The 24,710-nt window shown below is 50.9% G+C and overlaps 1 protein-coding gene across 2 annotated transcripts; it reads right to left on the bottom strand.

The window, feature by feature from the left end:
• Positions 1-5,269: 5,269 nt before the first annotated feature.
• Positions 5,270-13,270, bottom strand: KRT78 (keratin 78). Of its 2 annotated transcripts, none has more exons than XM_005206216.5 (9): positions 12,839-13,270; positions 12,259-12,473; positions 11,157-11,217; positions 10,383-10,478; positions 9,410-9,574; positions 8,928-9,053; positions 6,425-6,645; positions 6,143-6,177; positions 5,270-6,065 (listed from the first exon to the last, which is right to left on the bottom strand). In XM_005206216.5, exons 1-9 carry the CDS (start codon positions 13,202-13,204, stop codon positions 5,761-5,763), a joined length of 1,590 nt encoding a protein of 529 aa, XP_005206273.1. In that variant the 5' UTR covers positions 13,205-13,270; the 3' UTR covers positions 5,270-5,760. The 2 variants fall into 2 exon arrangements, with proteins under 2 accessions (XP_005206273.1, NP_001095547.1); NM_001102077.1 differs by having other exon boundaries at positions 5,270-6,062; positions 12,839-13,236.
• Between the last annotated feature and the right edge of the window lie 11,440 nt (positions 13,271-24,710).

Genomic DNA, 24,710 nt, shown 5'->3' with positions numbered 1-24,710 from the left:
CCAGGGCCACCCCCACCCAGTGGCAGACTGGTCTCCTCCCACCCAGCCCTGGTAGCCGCTCTGAGTCAGTGGGGCTCTGTTCTGGGGTTGGTCCCAGGCCCCTGTGGTAAGCAAAGGCCCCAGGGCCCAGGCTGTGCGGGTGGTAGGGGCGGAAGCATTGAGCAATGGGCTGTGGAGAGGGTGCCCAGGCCTGCTCCAGTCCCGCTGTCACAGCCCACAGCCTCAGCGCCTTCTGGCAGGTCCAAGCTGGGGACACAGGTGCCAGTCTGGGTTGGGGGTAGCCAGTTCTTTTGTTGTACGCTGGCAGACTGTCTGCCCGGTAGAGAGCCTATGCTGGGCAGAGGGGACACAGGACAGAGACGGTCCCTGCCTGACTCAGAGGCCTGGGCACTTAATAATGAGGAAGAAGGGCCGAAGCCAGGAGATGAAGGAGGCAAAGACTGGGGGTTTCAACAGCCACCTGAGTCCCCCTTGGCAGCATTCCCCCAGAAGGGCCCAGCCATTTGGGAAGGAGCTGGAAGTGGGTGGACACACCCCACTCTGGCTGGACATAGTACAGATTCAAAAAGCGTCAGAAGTTCCCTGGTTGCCCTTAGTTAAGACTCCATGCTTCTACTACAGGGGAAACAGGTTCCATCCCTGGTCAGGGAACTAAAATCCTACATGCTGCAAGATACAGCTGAAAAAAAATAAGATGTCTCCAACAAAAGCCCCAAGAAGCCTATAGATACCCCCAACATCCCATCTTCCCAGCCACAGAGCCCAGGATCTCGATCCAGAAGGCCGGAGGGCTCCTCAAATCACTTCACAGAGTCTCGTCCGTGCCTACCACCTCGGGCTGCTGGGACCAAACACATCCCTGAGGAAGGACCTGGAGGCGTAATGTTAGCCAGGTGTTAGGACAGGGGAGTGGTGAGGATGTGCCACTGATTGCCCACCACAACCCTCAGCAAGGAAGTGGTCCCAGAAGGAGACTTGCCCGAAGAAAGGAGCAGGGACAGCTCTTGCTGGGGTCCCCACACAGCTGCCAGGGCCAGGGTTGGGGTGGGAGAGGACAAGGGACTACCCCTACTGTCCCAGGAAACAGGCAGAGAGCAGGTGCTCTGGGCCCAGAGGAGGCTGTGGGATGGTTTCTAGGCAGCTGGGAGACTGTAGTGGCTCCCAGTTGCCTGAAGGAGTTGAATCCAGCCTCCCAGGGCTTCTCTGGTGGCTCAGATGGTAAAGAATCTGCCTGCAATGCAGAAGACCCGTGTTCAACCCTGGGTCAGTAAGATTCCCTGGAGAAGGGAATGGCTACCCACTCCAGTATTCTTGTCTGGTGAATTCCATGGACAGAGGAGCCTGGCAGGTTCCATGGGGTTGCAAAGAGTCAGACACGACAGGGCAACTCACACTTTCACTTTCCCACACCAGATGAGGGTGAAGATACTCCCAGAACTAGCCCCTCAGTGGCCAGGAAGGGGTTTTTCCTCCCTGCTTGGAGTCAGGACACCAGGCATTTGGGGGAGCTGAGCTGGGAGGTGAACCCCCACTGAGGTTCACCTCCAATGTGTCCTTAGACAACATTCAACTTCTCTGGGCCCCCCTGCCTCTGCTTATGACCAGGGCCCGCCAGGAAAGTCTTCTCAAAAGTGCTGGCCCTCCATCCCAAGACTGAACCATCACTCCCTGCTGAGCTTTGTGTGCTGTCCCTGAGGCTGTAACCCCTTCTTCAGATCCCTTATCTCTTCCCCAGGGAGCATGGGAGGGGGAGGCAGTGGCAAGTGGGGAAAGGAGTGATGTCAGCCATCTGAGTCAGGCACAGCAGGGTGGTGGGAGCAGACTTGGCCACAAACACACCCTCCACCCCTCCCCAGGGACTGACACCCTCCTGTGTTTACCTGGCACTCAGTGCCAAGGCATGTGCCGGGGGCTGGTGACAGCCACGGAGGAAGCCCACAGTTACTATCAGAGACAGTCTCACCAGCCCCAGCCCAGACAGCGTGGGAGCCACTCCGCCTTCTCCAGTCTGGCTCTCCGCTCATCTTTATACAGGACACCCAAATTCAGACCTTTCATCCATAGCCGAGGAGGCGTGGCTCCCTCCCCACCTCTGCTGCTTGAACCAAGGGCCTCCATCTTTAGAGACCCTCTCCTGTCCAGGGTCCATCCCTGCACAGGACACAGGAGCAGAGGGGACAGAATGCTGCTGCTGATATAAAAGGGATGAGGCAAGACAGCCGATGGCATCAACCTGGCACCCAACATGGGCTGAACGATAGGAAAGATGCAGAGGTGAAGAAAACAGTCACTGCCCTTGAGGAGCCCCATCCAGGGCAGGGTTTTCTCATCTAATAGGAACAATTATTACAGTCAGCATTTACTAAGCACTCACTACAGGGCAGATACCTTCGATACAAAAACACCTTCGAAACAAAAACATCCAGTCCCCACACTGGGGATTCTCCATGTGCATCCTTTCTGCTCTGATTGATTCCCCGACCTCCCTGATCCCTGCAGGCCACTCCCTGGCTCTCTGGCTTCCAGAGGTGGGGGTTAGCCAAGGAGGGGGGACATTAGCAGGAGATCTGGGAGACATGGGAGGTACTTCCTTCCTGCTCTAGGGGTGGCTGCCTTCCTCCATGCTTACAGCTTCCACCTATTGCTACATCTCTATCACCCAATCAGTCATCCACTCTTTCTCTCATCTCTTCAGCTCTATACAGAGCCACCATCCCCTCCTGATTTTCCTGGGACTATCCCACTTTAGCCCCTTCCCTGGTGGCTCAGATGGTAAAGAATTTGCCTGCAATGCAGGAGACCCCAGTTCAACCCCTGGGTTGGGAAGTTTCCCTGCAGAAGGGAATGGCAACCCACTCCAGTATTCTTGCTTGGAGAATCTCCATGGACAGAGAAGCCTGGAGGGCTATAGCCCATGGTGTCACAAAGAACCAAACATGACTGAGCAACTAACATGCTTGAACATCCTCCTTTAGCACTGAAAATCCCACACCCCAGAAAACCTCTGTGCCCTGGACAAATCAGAGTTTGGCCACTCCTGCCAGAAGGGCAAGTGGGGAGTGATGGGAGTGGCAATGGTTTCCCACCATTAACCACCTCTGGACTTTCCATCCCATGTTTGTGTCCTTAGCCACACCCACACCTCTGTGAGGATTCCTTTCATTAAAGTTCATTTAGCTGAACCATCTTGAGTACATTGATTTCCCTCTAGGACCCTAAATGTTCCCATCCCCCCGTAGCCCTTTGAGCTGAGTATTAGTGTCACGAATGTCTTTTCACAGGTGAGGTAACTAAAGCATGGAGAGGAGAGGTCAAGGAACTGGTCACATCAGCAGCAAAGGGCAGAGCCGGGATTCAAGCCCAAGAAGTCTAGCTCTAGGACTATGTGCTCACCCACTAATGTCTCTCTCACAGAAGGCAAAGGCTGGAAAGCTCCTTCTTAGATACTTTTGATGGAGAGAACCTATGGGTCTGAGAAAAGGGCTCACCTCCCCTTAAAGCAGAGAACAATGGTATGACCTAGACCCTGATGCTGGGAAAGACTGAAGGCAGGAGGAGAAGGGGCAACAGAGGATGAGATGGTTGGATGGCATCACCGACTCAATGGACATGAGTTTGGGTAAACTCTGAGAGTTGGTAATAGACAGGGAGGCCTGGTGTGCTATAGTCCATGGGGTCGCAAAGAGCTGGACATGACTGAGTAGAGTTGGTAATAGACAGGGAGCCCTGGTGTGCTGTAGTCCATGGGGTCGCAAAGAGCTGGACATGACTGAGTGACTGAACTGAACTGAACTGAACCTGCAGCTCAGGCCATGGAATTGGGAGCTGGCTGGGTAGAGAGGAGGAAAAGGAAAGAAGACGTGTAGGAGCCTATGGGTAGATGGGGGATGAAAAGGTGACTCTCCCACCCTCCTAGAACCTGGTTCTGATGCCCACACTCCCGGTTTCCTGCAGAGCTCCCTGAAAAAGAGGGAGGGAGAAGTTTCCAATGTCATGTTCAGACAGGCCCAGAGACAGGATGAACACCAAGAAGAAGGAGAAATGGGCATAGTTTCAGTCCCAAGTCCCCAACAAACCCCAGACACAAGCTGAGCTGCTGATCCCCACCCAGGGTGCAGATCACCCAGAGGTCCCAGAGGTCTCAGACTAATATGGAAACTGGGTTCCAGACCAGAACCATATAGAAACAGAGTCAAGAATCACAACAGGCTGTGCCAGGAAGTGTCTGGTGCATTCTGACATGGAGAATTAGGGAAGGTTTCCAAGGGAGAGAAAAATGGGCACAATCTTGGGAAGAAGGAAGAACGGGGGTGAATGGAGCTGTCCTTGGTTGGGAATAGAGCCTACTGTAGGCAATTAACTAGGGAGCAAGCTATGAGAGCTACTAAAACATCAGTGGGGATGGAGGAGATGCAGGGCATACAGGGAGCATAGTGGAGGTTTGGAAGGAATCCCTTAAGTGTGAGATGCCCACAGGACTTACTCAAACAATGTAGATACTCCATAAATCGCCTTCTGAGGAGAGTGAGCTGAGTACCTGCATAGTTTTTGTTTTGCGGGGTGGGCGTGTGGGAGGTGAGCTATGCAAGCCTGGGGCAGAGCAGAATTGCTGGAAGAAGTGGCAGAGAAGCTGCACATTGCCAAAAGGAACTTTTGTCTCTGCCTTGCAGCCTGTCCTCTAAATGCCCTTGGAACACATGTATAAGGCTGTGGCTTAGCATCGGTGCTGAATTAACCTGCCCAGGAGAAGTGGCAGGTTAAAGTTCTGAGGTAAGAGATGGAAGTGAGATAAGACCCAAGCTTATCACTCTGGGTAGAGCTAGAACCAGCACATCACTGGGAGGAAGCTGGAAGAAGCAAGAGGACACAAAAGAACCTCAGCACAAATCCTGATCTCCCAACCCCAGGTATGTGAATTAGCTGTAAAAGGCCAGTTACAAGGAAATGGCAACCCACCCCAGTATTCTTGCCTGGAAAATCCCATGGACAGAGGAGCCTGGCAGGCTACAGTCCATGGGGTTGCAAGAGTCAAACATGACTTATGGACCAAACCTCGCTCTGTCCCTGGAAACCAAGGGCTCCAAGAAGGAAGGTCTGGCTCTCATGAATGGGAGGGGTTATACTGGAGACAGAAGTGGTAAGAGAGACACATTAGGAGAGCATGACAGGGCTGATCTTACTCACCAGAGCAACCCTAGTCCTGACACTCAAAAAAATTTATGGGAGAGAAGGAGTGGGGAAGCAGGAGGGAGCAAGAAAGGAAGGCCCATTGCAGGGATAACTGGGTGCTGCTTTATTTCACAGAAAATAAATGGACAGAAATACAGAAATGGTGGCCCAGAGGCAGGTGAAGAGGGCAAAGGTGTGGCCCGTGGTTCCAGCCCTCAGGTTCTGGTCAGTGGGCCTCGAGCCTCTCCCTTGGGATGGAGAGGCAATCTGGCCAAGCCCAGTCAGGAGTTTTCCCAGCTCGGTCGAAGGCTGCAGAGAGAGGAGAGGACGAGGCTGGCTGGTGGGCTGAGGCTGGGCACTGCTGGCAGCAGACAAGTAAGATGCAAATTAGTACGCAGAGCAAGGCTAGCCCGGACGAGCATTCAGAACAGCAAGCAGGCAGGACCCGCTGACTTCTGCAGAGTCCCCTGTGGCTGGCTCAGGCTGTGTGCAGTGGACGTAGAGTCGGCAGCACAGAAGCAGGAATGATGAGGATGAGAAGGCCTGAGAGGGCTCAGGAAAGCGGGGGTGAGTAGGTGGCCTCTGGGCCTCTCAGTATGTGACAGACGTTTTCAGACTTGACTCAACCGTCTTCTTCAGAATAGTGTGGCTGGTGGAGCTGGAGGAAGAGCCGGACACAGAGCCAGAGCCCACAGCGGGGCCCTGCTCAGAGCCCAGGATGATGCTGGAGCCACCGATCACAACGCTGGAGCCTCCCTTCACGATGCTGGAGCCTCCCTTCACGACGCTGGAGCACCTAGACCCAAAGCTGCCTTTCACACCTCCAAGTCCACAAGTGCCCGCCAGGCCACCATCTGCTCCTCCAGACACGACGGTGCTGCCTCCCCCAACAGCTGCTGAGAAAAGGCCAGGGTCACAGCAGAGTCCTCGATTCCCCATGGGAACCCCTCTCCCAAAGTCCCCTGATACTCACAGATAGTGACCTGGCTGGCGCATTCCCCAGACATCCTAGGGGAGAAAAGACAAGAGGAAGAAACACTAAGAAAGGCTGCAGAGAATGTGTCCCGGGGTGTTTTTCAGCCTCTTGGAGCAGCACCCTCTGAGCAGATAAAATCCCCCAATTTTAAATCCCTCCCAGCAGAACGGGTGGCCCTCAGCAGTTCAGAGTGTGGAGAAATCTCTCAGTATCCTGTGTTGGTCTGGCATCCCCCACCCCCACCTATCACACATCCCCGGGACCCTCACCAGCCCTCACCTGCACTCTTCACCCTCCAGCAGCCGGCGGTAGGTGGCAATCTCTATATCCAGGGACAGCTTTACACTCATCAGCTCCTGGTAGTCATGCAGCAGCCGCGCGATGTCCTGCTTGGCGGTTCTCAGGGCAGCCTCCAGCTCGGCCAGCTTGGTCTGAGCATCCTTGAGGGCCAGTTCCCCACGCTGCTCAGCATCAGCAATGGCGACCTGCAGGCTGGCATTCTAGCAAAGCGTGGAGATAAGGGAGAAAGTGACTATCAGCATGGCACAGGCCCCCAGAGTACCTACTATAACTTAAAAGCTGAGATGGACCATAATTTCATGAGCCCAAAATTATTCTTGGCCACTCCCAGCTCTTCTCGTTCTAAAAGGAAGGGTTCCTTCTTCTGCTTCTTTAAGTCCTAGAGTGGGTTAAGTAGTGTCCTCAAAAATGTCATGTCCACCAAGAACTTCAGAACATGACCTTATTTGGAAAGATACGGTCTTTGCAGATGTAATGAGTTAAGGATCTCAAGATGCTATCGTACTGTATTCAGGGTGAGCCCTAAATCCAGTGACCAATGTCCAAGAAAAAGATGAGGGGATACAAACACTGAAATAGATGGAGGCAGAGATGAGAGTGAGGCAGCCACCAGACAAGGAATTCCTGGAGCCACCAGATACCAAGAAAGATTCCCCCAGCTCCTTCAGAGGGCACAGCTGCTGACACCCGAGTTCAGACTTCAGCCTCTGGACCAGACAGAACAGTTTTCTGTTCTTTCAAACTATCAAGTTTGTAATACTTTGTCACAGCAGCCACAGGAAATGTGTCCATCTCCTTTGCCACTTTCCCCAGTGATTTGCTGTATTTCTTCCCCTAGCCTTAATCCTCAGCACCATCCCTTAAATAGTTTCTCTCTCCCAGAGTACTTACAGCTCCTCCTGTCCTGGATGGGTCATTATACATGTGTTTTTTAGAACAGCCCCATTTCAAATACTTTGTCCCGATGTTGTCAGAGTCTATCAAACTATGGGCCTCAATTTGAAAAACACTTTCTCTGTGTTCACCTCTCCAATCCGATAGAAAACTCCTAGAGGAAAGACTGCATCCCTGTCTAATCAGCCATCTAGCTGATTTACCCTCACATTTGGGTCAGGAAGGAAGGCATTCCCTAAAGACTCTCATTATTCATTTTCCACAAAGCACCCCATGGATGGGGACAATGTCTCCATTCTCCTGATGAAGAAACTGAGCCCTGAAAAGGAGGTGAGAGGTGGAGCTGGAACCTAACCCAGGACATCTGAGGTCCAGTCCACTGCTCTTACTTTAGTCTCTGTTCATCAGGCTTGTGCATGAAAGGGAGGAGTAATAGGGCGTGGGTCCCCAAGAGGGATTCTCCCAGGAAAGACACCTTTCTGTACGGGAGGACTGTGGTTCCCAGACTTGGGCACATAGTGACTCTCCTAAGCGCTCGCCACTGGGCTCAGACTCCATGCGCTTCGTCATTACCTGGGTGAGCTTTGTTGAGAAAGCAGGTTTCTGGGCTCCACGCTTAGAGACTCTGATTCCCTGTTGCCAGTGGGAGGCCCAGGAATCTGTATCTTATCAGACACCCCAGAGAATCCCCAAGCTTCTAAAGCAAAAAGTCCAAAATGATGGGCAAAACAAAGGGGCAGCAAATTGAGTAATAGGACCTGGTCACCTTCACCTCAGGTCCTGCCTTGCACTTCAAAGGAGAGCAGGTCAGGACGTCTAGAGACTGAGTATGGCCTTTGAATGATCTGTACTCCAAGAACTTTCTCCAAGATCTGTGCCCTGCTCACACGTGCACGGGCCACACATGACTTTGCCATCAGGCTGAAGTGCTTGAGGAAACCCTCTGACTGGTCTCAGCTCTCAACCCTCTGTTGATCCCAAAAGAGCGATTCTTTGGGCTTGGGGAAAGTGAGAGCAAAGACACTTGAAAACTTAAGAATCTGTAATCCTCACATCTGGAAGTAAGGTCTCCAAGAGGGGCAGGAAACCACCTCCCTGCCCTTGACATCCTTCCTCCTACCTCTCCCCACTCCTCCCATCCGCAGCATCACCCAACCCTAAGGGGGCCTCAGCACCTCACCATCCTGCCCATGTCCCCCGCTCCCTGAGATCCTGGTTCTCTCCCTCCCCAACAGGGGGACCAGGAAATTCAGTGCACGGCCTTAGAGTCCTTGCTGGACTTGAGGAGTAAGTGCCAAAAGAAACGATTAGAAAAGAGATGAATTAACCCTCTCCCCTAGGAGCCGAAAGCACCAAGCGCATGTGGGCATGGAATGCAGTGAGAAGGCTATGCCGGGGTTGGCAGTGCGGAGCCCGTGCATCTAGAATCCCCTGGAGGAGAGCCGAACACCTCTGACATGGGGCTCAAAGTGCTCTCAACCCCAAATTATACAAAGCTCCAACAAGTTATCAAAGTTTCACACCAACCCCACAGTGATGCCTGCACAAAGGTGGTAAGACAGAGAGCTTGGGGGCTCAGGACCCTTACCTGACTCTTGACGGTCTCAATCTGACTCTGCAGCTTCTTAATTGTCTGTTGCAGCTGAGTGATCTGGACTTTGGTCTCCTTCATGCTGTTCCCATGAAGCTGGGCACATGCCTGAAGTTCCCGGTACTGGAGGGGAACAGAGGTGGCACCGTCAGTGGACAGCACCCCACCTTTGACCTTTGACCCTCACCTTTGACCATGGCCACGGCTCTCTGCCTCCTCACATCCTCATCCGGAATGCAGGTGAAACGCTGAGACCAGGACATGGTGGGATGAGGTTGTGGAACTCCAGGCTCATCTCCCATGGTTTCCCTGCATTGCCTCCCTCCCGGAGAGGGGGAACATGGTAGCCACCCAGCCCTGGTGCTCCAGACAGGTTATCAGAACTGCCTCAGCCAGACTGAGGTGGACAACTGCCCCACGGGGGCAGGCAGGGAGACCCAGTCTTTCCCAGCTCGGTGCTAGCCCCCCAGTCCCGGCACCTTGGTCTGGTACAGCATCTCGGCTTCGGCTTTGCTGGTCCGGGCGATCTCCTCGTACCGGGCTCGGACCTCGGCAATGAGGTCTCTGAAGTCCAGGCAGCGGTTGTTGTCCATGGACAACACCACGGACATGTCACTGGCCTGGGTCTGCAGCTGGCCCAGCTCCTGCGGGCAAGACTGACTCAGTGTCCCATGGCTTCCCGGCTCCCCTTCCCCTTGGAGCCCCGGGGAAAGTGGGCAGAGTGCCTGACTTCCTGCCCCCTCCTTCAGAGGCAGCCCTCATCCATGCCGGCTGCCACTGAGCATGCCCTGTCCCCTTATCTGGAAGTGAGGGCAGTCCGAGGACTCCTGGACGTCAAAGGAACATGTCCTCAGGGCCCCACATCACCTGGCCCACATCACTCCCTGACCTCCTATCACATCCCCTCCCTCTTCCTCCTTGCATTTCCTTAAAGACCAGTAGGCTCCTGGCTCCCTCTGCCTGGAATCCCTCGCACCACCCTCACCATGTGGCTAACTTCCTCACCTCTGTCAGATCTTTACTCCAATTTCATCTTCTAAATAAGGCCATCTGACCGCTCTATTTGGAACTGCCACCTGCCCTACCCCTCCACGTTCCCAATCCTCCTCTCCCTGCTCTGGTTTTCCTTTTTCCATAGCATTTATCACTTTCTAACATGCTTTGTAATTTACTTATTTACCAGGCCTACTGCTTATTGTGTTTATTATCTCCCAGCCTCGTGATTTTTGTCTTGTCATTCACGGGTATATTCTCAATACCTAGCAATTCACCTGGTACATTCTCAGTAATTGTCACAGGACTGAATGACTAGTGTTTAAGGCACCCTAAGCAGGCTTCACCTCCCGGCCACTCCCACTATGCTGTGGCCACAGGGAGCCTGCCTGTGCTGTCCCCTCCCTCATCCCGCCTGCCCTAGGCAGACCATCACTTCTGCCCCTGGAGAATCCTCACTTCTTCATAGAGATGCTTCAGGAAGCAGATGTACTCTTTCAGATCCTCCACCTTGCTTTCCATCTCCATTTTGCTCAGGAGAACCCCGTCTGCATCCTAGGGACAGAAAGACAAAAACAATGTACCCCCACTCCCTCTTTGGGGGTCCCACTCTGACCCAGGAGTTGTGTTCACACACTGCCCAGCACACACACCCCCATGGCCCTCTCTGGCTTCCATTCCTTCCTCTTTCAGCCCCGCCTTGCCCTGCTCTGTCTTTTGTCTGACACTGACCCACACCGCCTTCAGGAAGCCTTCCCTAATTCATCCCAACCAGTTCGGCTTCTTCCACTCTGTCCCCACCCTCTCCCACAGTGACTCCCAGAGCTAATCCCATAGTCCCTCAATCAGATCTTTCCAAGGGTCCCTGTATCTGTGTGTATGTTCCACTTCCCCATGTAGACATGTGTCAGCATGTCGTGCGTGAGAATCCCCCTCACACACACACACACACACACACACACACGGCTCTCGCAGCCCAGATTCTGTGCACAATGAATGGCTCAGGATTCAAGTAGAGGGACTTCCCTGGTGGTTCAGTGGCTAAGACTCCATGCTCCCAAAGCAGGGGGCTGGGGTTCAATCCCTGATGAGGGAACTAGATTCCACATGCCACAACTAAGAGTTTGCCTGCCACAGCTAAATATCCCCCATGCCGCAATTAAGACCCAGTGCAGCTTAGTAAATAAATTTTTTTTAAAAAAGGATTCAGGTAGAGCAGTTGAACCCACTCACCTTTTTGAGGACCACAAAGTCATTCTCCAGCGTGGCACGCCTGTTGGCCTCATGCTCATATCTGCCAAGTAAGCACAGAAAGACGCTGCCCAGGGTGCTGGCATCAGAGCCCAGGACTCTCTCCTAGCACAGTGTCCAAGAGAAGGTCACTCTGCTTTAGATGCTCCAAAGCAGGACCCTCCACCAGGCTGCACCTCTATTCTTCCGTCAGGAAGGTTTGTGACGTCCTATGTCCCTCTTCACTCTCTCGGCCCAGGTTCACTATGACATCGGGTCACTTAGCTTCATGTCTGGAAGGCACTTTCAAACACTTCTCACTTACCACTCACAATCATCATCTGAAGCAGGCATTTTGGATTTTATCAGAGAGATTATAAGATGTGCCCAGGTTATAGATAATTAGGTGGCCCATGCAGATCTAAAATCCAGGTCTCCTGGCCCCAATCTTTCTAGGACCCTCCCCCTGGGCCCTGGAGCCAACCTCCCAGTGGCTCTGGAACACAAGAAAGGCATTATCCCCGTCTACAGATATGGAAACTGAAGCTGGGAAAGGTGAGATTCTTTGCTCAAGGCCACACAGCTTTCCTTGCTCACAGTCACCAAACCTGAGCCTTCTGTGGCTTCAGGGCTCTCCCTGTGCCACCAGGTGACCTCGTGGGGAACCCAGAACTGCAGCCAGCCGTGAATCATGCACAGGCCCAGGGGTGGTCCCACTAAGTGCATTCCCTTCTCCCTCTGAGACCAGAGGATATCTGAGTCACTTTAGCCCACAGCCTGCTCAACAGGAATTTCTCAAGAAAAAAACCCACAGGAACATTCTTTAAATAAGCCCCTCCCCACCTTGACCAGAAACGTGGCCCTCATAGTCAGGGCCTGCTAGAATCGAGGCTCTCCAGTCCTGGATATCAGGGGCTGGGGGGCCTCTTACCTGCAGCAGATGGGGCCCCCTGAGAATCAGAGAGAGTAGGGATGCAGAGGGCCCAGAGGAGAGGCCTATCCTGTGATTCCGGGAGCTCAGAGGAAGGACAGCTTCCAGCAGACAGCCTGATTCAAGCCCTCCCAGCTGCCACCAGGCCCCATGGGGATGCTGTGGTTCACATACTTAGCTTTATACTCCTCCTCCTGGCCCTGGCAGGACTTCAGCTCGGCGTCCAGAGACCCTCGTTTCTTCTGCAGCTCCTCCAGCTGTGTCCTGAGCCGGACCAGATAGGCCTCGAAGAAAGACTCCAGGCCCTGGGGTCTGTCACTCAACCCCTGCTGCTGCAGCAAGTGCCACTTGGTCTCCAGGACCTTGTTCTGCTGCTCCAGGAACCGCACCTGCCGCACAAGCAGAGAGTTCCTGAGGCTCCTGCCAGGCTGCCTGCCTGGGCACAGCCTCCGGGACAACTCTCTAGCCTGAGCAACCCTCTGGCCAGCCTGGAGCCTTTGAGGCCTTTGATAAATATTTGCCCACACACTCAATGAATTATAATGACATTTCTATAAAGGGAATTTCAAAACACCAATTAAACATAGCCTCAGCATAACCAGAGAGACTCCAGTTAGACCACAAGAGGGACTTCCTTGCTGTAGAAGTGATCAGAAAAGGAGTAGGAGGCTAGACTGCCCCATTCCCAAGTCCATCGAAAACAGTTCCTCGGAGGCAGGCCCAGAGACAGGGGCTTAGCTGAGTGGACCCTTACCTTGTCAATGAAAGAAGCAAACTGGTTGTTGAGGACTCTGATCTGTTGGGTCTCCTGAGTCCGAACCACCTGGAACTGGGGGTCGATCTCAATCTTCGGTGGGATCAGAAGACTCTGGTTGATGGTTACTTGCTGGATGCCTCCCGGAGGGCACAGGGAAAGCCCAGGCCCACCACTCCCCTCCCCAAGCCGCACCCCTAGCCTTCCCCACGAACCCCAGGTCCTTCCACGAGAGCCTCCTCGGCAACCCCCAAAGGAACTGAGGCTCCTGCTGCTGAAGCCAGTCCTGCCTCGGCCCACTGATTGGGCAGAACAGGCTGAGCGAGCGCTGAAGCCCCTCCGGGCCCGGCAGGGAGAGAGAGACATGGCAGTGACTGAAGGTCTCAGGGCTGCAAAAGATTGTCAAGAGCGAGTTCCTGCCCTGAGGCCCGGCACGAGACTTTTATCCCCTCCCGTGCCTGGGCTGGGCCTTGGAGAGCAAGATGCTCTTGGCCTGACTGTGTCTGTCACTGGCTCCAGCTGACCTCTTCTGACACGCCTGGGAATAGATGCCTGGTACGTGCAGAGCCTAAGGAAGAGACCCAGAGCCTGCCCTCTGAGCTCCCAGGCTACAGGAAGTGTGGGCACATTCTGAAGACCAGGAAGCAGCCAGAGACTGGGACTTCAGTGCTGGAGGATGGGGAGAGAGGGTGAGGGTCATTCAAGGAAGGCTTCCTGGAGGAGGAAATGGGTAAGAAGGGAGGCACGTTCAAGGGGAGAAGAAGATGGAGGGGGTTCAAATGGAGCACTTGACTGCCCTGCAGATGCTGGACGGGGGAGCACAACTTCTCAAAGGAGGATTCATGTACAAGAGTAGGAGAAGGAAGGCTCTTTGCAGCACAGGAGAAGCCAGGAGGTTAATAGAGGTGTTACTGTCATCGCTGGCTCAAAAACACTGCAAGATTTGGAAATGAAACAGAAAAACAGGGTATCCAAGTCCCTCCTCTTGCCCAACCCAGTAATCATCGACAAGGCGCCACCCTACTCAAACCAGGCCTCTCCACCTGGGATGGCGGCAGATAAAGCATTCCTAAGCCCAGCCCGTGTCCCTTCCACAAACGCACAGCACCAGGCCCAGCAACCTGGGTCTCGCACTGCATTTGTCACGTTACTCATCAGAGCTCCCAGGCTCTAAAATAAAATGTACATTTAAAAACAGCCTTCCCCTGGGGCCTGGGAACAAACATAGGAGCTTTGGGGCAGCCGCCGAATAGATTCAATCCCTGCCCTGAGAGTCTGCTAACTGGAGGAGCCCCAGGGTTCATCACTCAGTGATTCTCCCACCTGGTGGAGGAACCAGGCAGCATTCAGCTGCCTCCCCTGTTGCCCTCCCACTGCAGGCAGGGAGGGCTGGCTGCTCTGATTTTCAGAAATTTCCAAAATGTCTACTTTCCATGATGGGCGGGCTATTTCTCCCTCTTCCTCCCACCATTTCTTAGAGCCTGATGCACCCTGAAGCTGGGGTACTGGGGTCTTTGATAATGCAACTCAAAGCCAGTGCAGAGACTCAGAAAAACGAACACGCAAGAGATGTGCTATGAGGAAGTCAGTCCTAGCAATGCAAACAATCCCATAGACGCTCCACCCCTGGTACCAGACAACGGTGAGCGTGTCTCCCCTCCCTCTAGAGGATTAAAAGTTCCTTCCTACTTCCCCTATAGCCCCATCCAGCAGACAACCCGGAAGGAAACTGAATGACAGATGACCTCAAGGGGAGGAAGAGGCCGGGCCTCCTCTGGGGAAAACAAAGGCAATCGAGGCAGTGAGGACTCAGGTGAGAAAGAGAAGGAAGGAAAATGATCCAAGAAGTGATTCAGGCACACCGAGTAGAGAGCAGGCAGTGCGGCTGGACTCGGAGTCTAGAAAGAGAATCTGGGGAATGGACTGAATCCCACTGAGGACCCACCTCCAAACCCTGTCCCCTGGGACCACTCCACAGAGGTACATTCCTCCCACAAACATTCTGGAGAAAGATCTCTGCAGGCTGGATTCAACCACTCCCTCCCCACCAGTACTGAGGGTGAAGGGCAGAGGTCACACTTGAAACTTCCCCATATTTGTAATGTTTCAGAGTATTAGAAGGGCTTCCCCAGTGGCTCAGCACTACAGAATCCACCTGCAATGCAGGAACCTCAGGAGATGAGGGTTCGATCCTTCATTGGGAAGATCCCCTGGAAGAGGGCATGGCAACCGACTCCTGTATACTTGCCTGGAAAATCCATGGACAGAGGGGCCTGGCCTGCTATAGTCCATGGGGTCACAAAGAGTCAGACATGCCTGAAGCGACCGAGCACGTGACAGAGTATTAAAGCCAGAGAGCTTCAAGGTCCTCTGGTCCAATGCCCTTGTTTTTCACTTAAGGACTCTGAGGCCCCAGAGGGTTTAGGGTAGGTGCAGAGACTGTGCAACCTTGAGTAATCTAAGAGATTGCACCAGATGACCCCTAAGCCTACTTTGACCCATCACTCTGGTTTGAGCGACTTGCTCAAGGCCACCCACACAGCTGATCAGGTTGGAGCCTGAGCCCCCACCCAGCTCAGACCACTGACCCAGGAACATCCCATAAACAGACCTTTGATCATGACTCCACTGTGTCTGCCTTGTCCACCCCTCCATCCAGCTCAGGGTCTGGCTTACACTAGTCATTCAAAGCACTTGCCTAAGAGATGAATTCTTACCCGTGACAGTTATACCTAGGGACCTTCTTGAATCCCCTTAAATTCTCAAACACTACTATAACATGTTTTCCTCAATTAAAAAAAAAAGTCATGCCATGATGGAGAGAATGACAAAATGATTTGGAGATTTGAATACTAGGCCCCCTCAGAGGCTAAGTGGTACACACGTGCTCAGTCACTTCAATCATGTTGGACTCTTTGCGACCCCATGGACTGTAGCCTGCCAGACTCCTCTGTTCATGGGGATTCTGCAGGCAAGAATCCTGGAGTGGGTTGCCGTGCCCTCCTCCAGGGCATCTTCCCGATGCAGGGACTGAACCTTCGAGTCTTCTGTCTAACCTGCGTTGGCAGGTGGGTTCTTTCCCACTAGCACCACCTGGGAAGCCCAAGAGTTACACACAAAGGCACACAAAGGGCCACTTCCGGGGCAGCGAAGTGCAAACGGCTCAAATCGTGGACTTCACCTTAAACCCAGCGTGCGACAGTTCCAGGGGGTTTTACCCATTGGGTTAAATCTCCTGCTCCAAGTCAACCAGCCTCAACCACACCTCAAGCCCTACAATCCCTGCCTACCCCAGTCCTGCCTTCGAGGATACCCAGCCAGGGCAGCTACTTGTATTCGCCACTCCCCAGTAGCCCCTTTTCTTACTTCTCCACCCTGAGTTCACCTCTGGCTGCAGCTACAACTCCTCAGCCTCTTTCCCTTTAATTGCACTCAAGCCTGTTCTGCTTGTGCAGTGGAGGCTTTTACCCAATAGCCATTTGTTCACATTGAACTTATTTTTTTAATCTTGGCTGCGCTGAATCCTTGTTGCAGCACAAGGGCTTCTCAGTGCAGTGCTTGGGCTTCTCTAGTTGTGGCCCACAGGCATAGTTGCCCTGAGACTTGGGGGATCTTTGCTCCCTGACCAGGGATTGAACCCGCAACCCCTGCATTCTTAACCACTGGACCACCAAGGAAGTCCCCACATTTACTTATTGACTCGACAAATTATGATTAAGCACCTCCTGTGTGCCAGGACCTATGCTGAGAGTTAGGAATTTAGCAGAGAACAAGGCCCGGCCCCCGCACTAAGAAAACTTAGAGTCCAGTAGAGAAAGAGACATTGAACAGGCAATTAAACATGTATTTAATTGCAATTATGATAAGAAGAGAAAAGTACAGGGCATGAAAGAGTCCTAACCTAGCTTATCCCCTAATTTTTTCTCGAACATGCCAGGAACACCCCTGCCTCAGAGCCTTTGCCCTTTGCTATTCCCTCTTTCAAGAATGCTCCTTCACAGAACCCCGTAGAGCTACAAGTCACCGTCTCTGGCTGCAAAACTGAAACACCGAGTTGCACTGACACTTCTTTTTTTTTTTTCTGAGTAGCAACAACTTTATTAGAAAAAAGTTATTCTGAGATTCTCATTCAGATGTTTTAACAGTATCTAGCATTATCATTCACAAAGTTGTCTTCAGGTTGTTAAAAAGAGAAAAAGAGAACAAACAAATTCAACATTTTAATTCATACAAGATGAAGTTAAAATTCAACGAGGGAAATCTGTTTACTTTTATATTTAGGCAACTTAAAATACAGTGAATCCCATAGAAATTCAGAATCTCCTGATCTCAGATGAAGGTAATAATGATTCTGTAAAAAAGAGGAAAAGTCTTGGCTAAAAGCATTGTGTCATTTATGTAGCATTTCAAGGATTGAGTTATGACAATTAAGACAATCAAATGCAAAACAAGGTGGAAATATTACTTTGAAGGTTTGCCTCTTCTTTATTATTTTTCACTGCTACTTTCTTTTTTTAATATAAATTTATTTATTTTAATTGGAGGCTAATTACTTTACAATATTGTATTGGTTTTGCCATACGTCAACATGAATCCGCCATGGGTGTACACATGCTCCCCATCCCAAACCCTCCTCCCTCCTCCCTCCCCGTTCCATCCCTCTGGGTCATCCCAGTGCACCAGCCCCAAGCATCCAGTATCCTGCATCGAACTTGGACTGGCGATTCGTTTCATATATGATATTATACATGTTTCAATGCCATTCTCCCAAATCATCCCCCTCTCCATCTCCCACAGAGTCCAAAAGACTGTTCTATATATCTGTGTCTCTTTCGCTGTCTCGCATACAGGGTTATCATTACCATCTTTCTAAATTCCATATATATGCATTAGTATACTGTATTGGTGTTTTTCTTTCTGGCTTACTTCACTCTGTATAATAGGTTCCAGTTTCATCCACCTCATTAGAACTGATTCACATGTATTCTTTTTAATGGCTGAGTAATACTCCATTGTGTATATGTACCACAGCTTTCTTATCCATTCATCTGCTGATGGACATCTAGGTTGCTTCCATGTCCTGGCTATTGTAAACATGCACTGACACTTCTTACCCGCTTCCCAGCTCTATCTGCTTCCGCTCAGCACTTGGCACTTTCTAACATGCCATATATTTCACTTACTCATTTTGTTTGTCAGTCTTCCTGCTCTAGAATACCATTCCATGAACACGAGGATTTGGTCTCTTTGCTGACTTCTATATCCTCTGCACTTAGAACTCTGCCTAATACAGTAGGTGCTCAGTAAACACTTGTTAAATAAATGGCTCCCCATTCAATTTCATCTTGTGGATCTCCTTCATCTTTCAACCTCTGGATATCCTTGTAACTCTCAATTCTGTTCTCCAAAGCACCTCACTCCCTGACAAGGTTGGGAGCAAGCAAACATAGTCATGTGTGTGCGTGTGTGTGCATGTGTGTGAGTGTGTGTATTGCACAAGTGTGGTGTGTGTGTGTGTGTGTTATTGAGCTCCTGCTGTGGGCTGAGCACTGAGCTAAATGATACAGAAGACATAAGATGGATAAGGCCCCATTCCCGTCTGAAAAGAATGTACAGTTATACAATGCGATGGAGAATACACATATGAATGCAAAAGAGGGAGGAAAATCTGAAAGAGACTGCCCTGGGGTGCAAGTAGACGTGTTGTTATGGTAGTGAGGGATTCTTCTTTTGTCTTGAAGGAAAACAAGGACAGAGCCTTGTGGCATGCCACTAGAAACCCTTCCTCTGCCATTTTACATCCTCTCAGTGTATGTCTTTTGGGGAAAGTACAGGGCATGAAAAAGACCTAGCCTAGTTTATCCCCTAATTTTTTCAGAAACATGCCAGGAACACTCTTGCCTCAGAGCCTTTGCACTTGCTGTTCCCTCCTTCTAGCATGCTCCTTCACAGATCCCCATAGAGCTACAAGTCAGCTGTAGCTCTATGCTCAGCTGTTTGGGAATCTACCCAGCTGTCCTTTATCTAATCCATTTACATAGAGCAGCCATGCGATCCTAACAACCCAACCCTACGAAGTAGGTATTAGGATTATCACCACCTTATAAAGGGAGGCACAGAGAGAAAAAATAATTTTCCCAAGGCCACACAGCTAGTAGGAATGGAGCCAAAATTTGAACAAAGGTAGATAGACTCCGGGGCTTCCCCAGTGGCTCAGCAGTAAAGACTCTGCCTGCAATATACAGGAGATGCAGGAGACTCCGATTCCATCCCTGGGTCAGGAAGATCCCTTGGACGAAGCAACAGCAACCCATTCCAGTATTCTTGCCTGGACAATCCCATGAACAGAGGAACCTGGTGGGCTACAGTCCATATAGTTGCAGAGTCAGATATGAGCGAAGTGACTGAGCACGCACACACACAGATGGACTCCAGAATCTGCCATTAACAACCTCACTGCACTCCTCTAGGAGACCTAGGAATGTCCATGTTGAAGGACACCTCAACCAACTAAAGTCCAGACAGGTAGAATGACTTGCCTAAGATCACACAGCAGATCCAAAAGTGAAACTCAGTCCTCCACATTCATCCCTGATCAACACTAATGAAACACTAGCTGGTGCCAGACACTATGCCAGCCCAAAGTAAACAAGATTTAATGAAAGTTCTTGCCTTCAAGGTGTCTGCAGTCTGGAAGGGGAGTAGGGAAGACGTGGGGAATATATTTTGAAGACCAGTAAAAGTCCCTTGCATTGCAAGGAGATCCAACCAGTCCATCCTAAAGGAGATCAGTCCTGGGTGTTCACTGGAAGAACTGATTTTGAAGCTGAAACTCCAATACTTTGGCCACCTGGTGCGAAGAGCTGACTCATTTGAAAAGACCCTGATTCTGGAAAGATTGGGGGCAGGAGGAGAAGGGGACGACAGAGGATGAGATGGTTGGATGGCATCACCGACACAATGGACGTGAGTTTGGGTAAACTCCAGGAGTTGGTGATGGACAGGGGGGCCTGGCGTGCTGCAGTCCATGGGGTCACAGAGTCGGACACGACTGAGTGACTGAACTGAACTGAACTGAAAATGCAGTAAGTGCTGGAGATACCTATAGATGCAGGTACAATTCTGTGGTTCTGGCATCTTCCTGAAAAAGCAGGTGTGCTTATTTTGGGCACATCCCCAAAGAACAGAAGTCATCGCCTGGGGTCAAGGTGAGGCACGGCTACCCACACCCATTCGGGTCTTCCTGGCTTTCGAGAGTCAACAAAGGGGTTGTTTCCTGTCCCATCCTGTTTGAGCGGAGCTGGACCAGAAAGGTTCAAACGTCTTGTGCCTGCCTTTAGTCAGTCTCCCTTTCCTGACAACAGACAGCCCGTGACTTCCTCAATCTAGGCACCATGGACCCCTCCCTCAGCTCAGCCTTTGCAACTGAGAAATACATACCAAATTCTAACCCAGAATCTCCCAAGTCTCCCAAACATCAGGCACTCACACTCAACCTCCAACATCATGCCATTGTGTAATGCCAGACATACTGGTATGTCCTTAATATATTCTTAAAATAGAATTTAAATGGATTCACCTCTTTCTTATCCTGACCCTAAACCATAATATCCATAAATGTAGCTTTTGTGTGCTAGTTCTAATCTTTTGCTAATTCATATTCACATAAGACCTAACTATTACAATGTAAAACATTCTTCTGCCTGATGTGGTTTACACAGAACACAGGTCAACCTCAACCCTATTCAAAGTTTCCTAAAGCCAGTGAGGGAGAGAGGAGCAGCACCCACGGGAGTGGCTGATTTCTATCTCACCTGCAAGACAGCTGAGAGCTCTCCTGGCCTGTCGGGGCAGGAGGGGAGCGGGGAGATGAAAGGCCTGCCCTTCACACTCCCCTAGGCCAGAGAGAGCACCCTCACACCAGCCTGCTCTGCCCTGGCACCCTCCTGCCTGCTGGGCTGGGGTGAGTAGCCCCTGCCCTCCTCACTGCACTGCTGATGAAGGAAGGGGATGCCCACCCAGCGGTGGGCTTACTGTGACAGGGAAGGGTGCCCCCAAGGTGAGCCAAGCTACTGCCTCTGTGGGCCCTCTGTGCCCAGGTAGTGAGCCCCCAAACCCACAGGGAGCACATTCCCAAGAATGTGGAAAGGAACAATTTTCTAAGCTTTCCCGGGAGCTCAGAATTTAATGTGTGTCTCCAAGTTCCTGGTTGAGGGTGGGAGTGAGGAGGGACAACACCAAACTCTGACTTTGAAGTGATCGCCATTTTCCAACTATAACATGCTCATGTTTTTAAAATTCCATTGAGGCATCCAAGTGTTCCTTGCAGCACTATTTACAATGGCCAAGACATGGAAGCAAACTAAAGGTCCAGCGACAAAGCAATGGATGAAGAAAATCTGATACAGATGTAAAATGGAATATTACTCAGCCATAAAAAAGAATTTGCAATAACATGGGTGCACATAGAGACTGTCATACTCAGTGAAGTAAGCCAAACAGAGAAAGAAAATACCATGAGATATCTCTTATACATGGAATCTTTTTTCTAAAAAAAGTTACAAATGAATTTATTTACAAAACAGAATCCCACAGACATAGAAAACAAACCAGTGGTTACCAAAGGGGAATGGGGGGGAAGGGATAAATTAGGAGTTTGAGATTAACAGATATACACTGCTGCTGCTGCTGCTGCTGCTAAGTCGCTTCAGTTGTGTCCGACTCTGTGTGACCCCATAGACAGCAGCCCACCAGGCTCCCCCGTCCCTGGGATTCTCCAGGCAAGAATACTGGAATGGGTTTCCATTTCCTTCTCCAATGCATGCACACATGCTCAGTCGCTTCAGTCGTGTCCAACTCTGTACGACCCTATGGACAGCAGCCCACGAGGCTCCTCTGTCCACGGGATTCTCTAGGCGAGAATGCTGGAGTGGGTTGCCATTTCCTTCTCCACACTACTAGATATAAAATAGAGTGGCTGATTCATGTTGATGTATGGCAAAACACCATCATGATAGTGTAAAGTAATTATCTTCCAACTATAATTAATTAATTAGAATAAATAAAATAATCAACAAGGACCTACTGTATAACACAGGGAAATATATCAACATTTTGTAATATCTATAAAGGAAAATAAATATATATACATATATACGCGTGTGTGTGCATAACTGAATCACCGTGTTTTACATCTGAAACTAGCACAACATTGTAAATCAACTATACTTTAATTTAAAAATTAATTATATTACAAAATAAATTTTATTGCAGACCCTCTGAGTGCCAATCGCTGTACCAGGCCCTGTAGAAACTTAACCTTTTCTAGTCTTCACCACAGTCTGAAAACTGGGTATTGTTCTTATTCACAGACACAGAAACAAAAGCCACTACCCAAGAGATCCCAAAGAGAGGAATATGTCCAGCCAGGAGAAGAACCCAGCTCTTCTGAGGATCCTGTAGTCTTCTCAGGAAGGCCACAGCCTCCACTGAGAACAGGCCTGTGCACATGTTTCCCTAGTCAACAGAGAACCTCCCCTCTGCCAGGAGCCGGGGAGAGGAGCTGGGGAGGGGACTGGCTGAGCTCCACTGAACAGCGGGTGCTGCAGGATTACAGCTGGCTGTGTGCAGGGTTGTGAGAACACATCTCTGTTTTGTAGTGTTTGTCATCATTTTCTAGGATATAAACGCCACCACCATGGCTGATTTCAAACTACCAGTGTTATGTCACTGACTGCAGAGCTGGGAAGAAGTGAACACAATTAGCTCTCTCAAGTTTGCACAAACTGGCTCCTGCACACCACTGGCCAAGGGTGAGGAAGGTGGAAGCCCTTCTGTGGAGCACGACTTGTCCCAGACTGTGGGAGCCACTAACACCCCTTTAGGAGCAAGCTGACGGTATCTGGAGAGGAAAGAGGGCTGGGCAGAGAGGGAAGCGGAAGAGTACAGATCAGAAAACACGAGTTGAGTCCAGACTTGCCCATCAGGGCCCAGCACGCAGTCCCTGCCACTCAGACCCAATCAGGTTCAGCCAGTTGGGTGTCCTGCTTCTAGCAACCGCTCCTGATTTGGCAAATATTTATGAGGCATGTTACTAAGGACAGCCTCCCAACACCCGAGGGTGAAAGGCCCATGAGGCAACTTCTAGGGGAAAGGTCCCAGGATTCCTACAACCCTGGGAAAACAAGGTCCAGGGCCCAGTAGGAACTCCTAGACTGGGAGATGAAGGTGGGGATTTACCTGGACCAGCTCCCTGCCCCTCCTCAGCCCCTCTCACCAGCATCCCTCTAATGGCCATCTGAAGCAATAAGCCCTAGGGAGGGGGTTGAATCTTCTGCCTCCATCCCCGAGGAACTTCAGCCTGTTTCTGTTCAGTCACTAAGTTGTGTCCAACTCTTTGCAATCCCATGGACTGAAGCCTTCACTATCTCCCCGAATTTGCTCTAACTCATTGTCCATTGAGTCGGTGATACCATCCAACCATCTCATCCTTTGTTGCCCCCTTCTCTTCCTGCTCTTAATCTTTCGAAGCATCAGGGCCTCTTCCAACAGGTCAGCTCTTCACATCAGGTGGCCAAAGTATTGGAGCTTCAGCTTCAGCCTCAGTCCTTCCAGTCAATATTCAGGGTTGATTTCCTTTAGGATGGACTGGTTTGGTCTCCTTGCTTTCAGACATCAGCCTGAGAGAATAGTATTTTCAAAACTGCAAGTTACAGGACTTCCCTGGTGGTCCAGAGATTAAGAATCCACCTTCCAATGCAGGGGATGCAGATTCAATCCCTGGTCAGGATGATATGGTTGGATGGCATCACCAACTCAATGGACATGAGTTTGAGCAAGATCCGGGAGTTGGTGATGGACAGGGAAGCCTGGTGTGCTGCAGGGCATGGGGTCGCAGAGTCAGACATGACTGAGCAACTGAACTGAACTGAACAGGGAACTAAGATCCCACATGCAACTAAGCCTGGGCACCACAACTACTGAGCCCATGCTCTCTCAAGCCCATGTCCCATGACAAGAGAAGCCCACCAACCACAACTAGAGAAACCCACACACTCCAGTGAAGACCTAGGGCAACCAAAAAAAAAAAACAACTGCAAGTTACAGTTCGCTAGTAGGTTGTGAAATTAATTTAATGGATGTCAACCAGCATATCAGAGTGTATCACCATAAAATTGTGTTCAGTGTGCATTGCTACTGCTAAGTCACTTCAGTCGTGTCCGACTCTGTGAGACCCCAGAGACGGCAGCCCACCAGGCTCCACCGCCCCTGGCATTCTCCAGGCAAGAACACTGGAGTGGGTTGCCATTTCCTTCTCCAATGCATGAAAGTGAAGAGTGAAAGTGAAGTCACTCAGTCGTGTCCGACTCTTCGTGACCCCATGGACTGCAGCCTACCAGGCTCCTCTGTCCGTGGGATTTTCCAGGCAAGCGTGCTGGAGTGGGTTGCCATTGCCTTCTCCGCAGTGTGCATTATGTCTGTATAAATATATACAGAACTGTGATATAAAATGCATTTCTTACCAGGGATCATGGTCCCAAAAAGCTGAATAACCCTCTGATAGAGGAAGTGGTCCCACCCGCAGACAAACACAACCCAAGAAATAAGACCAGAACCCGGAGTGCCATTAGTTGTCAGGACTGGGGGATGGGAAAAGAGAGGTTTAGTCTGGGAAGCTTTTATAGATGGATGACAGTAATGAAAGCAGGATTGGGAGCGGGGACTCAGAGAGTGAAGACCCCTCTCTCAATCTATCCTGAAAGTTTGGAAATTCTCCTAAGACCGAATCTAATCCCTCAGCTCATTGATGCCTGCTCTGCGCTGCAGCCCACCCACTCTCCAAAAGGAAGAATCATAGCCCCCTGCTCCACAT

The sequence above is a fragment of the Bos taurus genome, chromosome 5 (genome assembly GCF_002263795.3).
Source record: "Bos taurus isolate L1 Dominette 01449 registration number 42190680 breed Hereford chromosome 5, ARS-UCD2.0, whole genome shotgun sequence".
Lineage (NCBI taxonomy): Eukaryota > Metazoa > Chordata > Mammalia > Artiodactyla > Bovidae > Bos > Bos taurus.
Note: the sequence above shows the minus strand (reverse complement) of the source record. Positions and strands in the feature narration are given on the sequence as shown.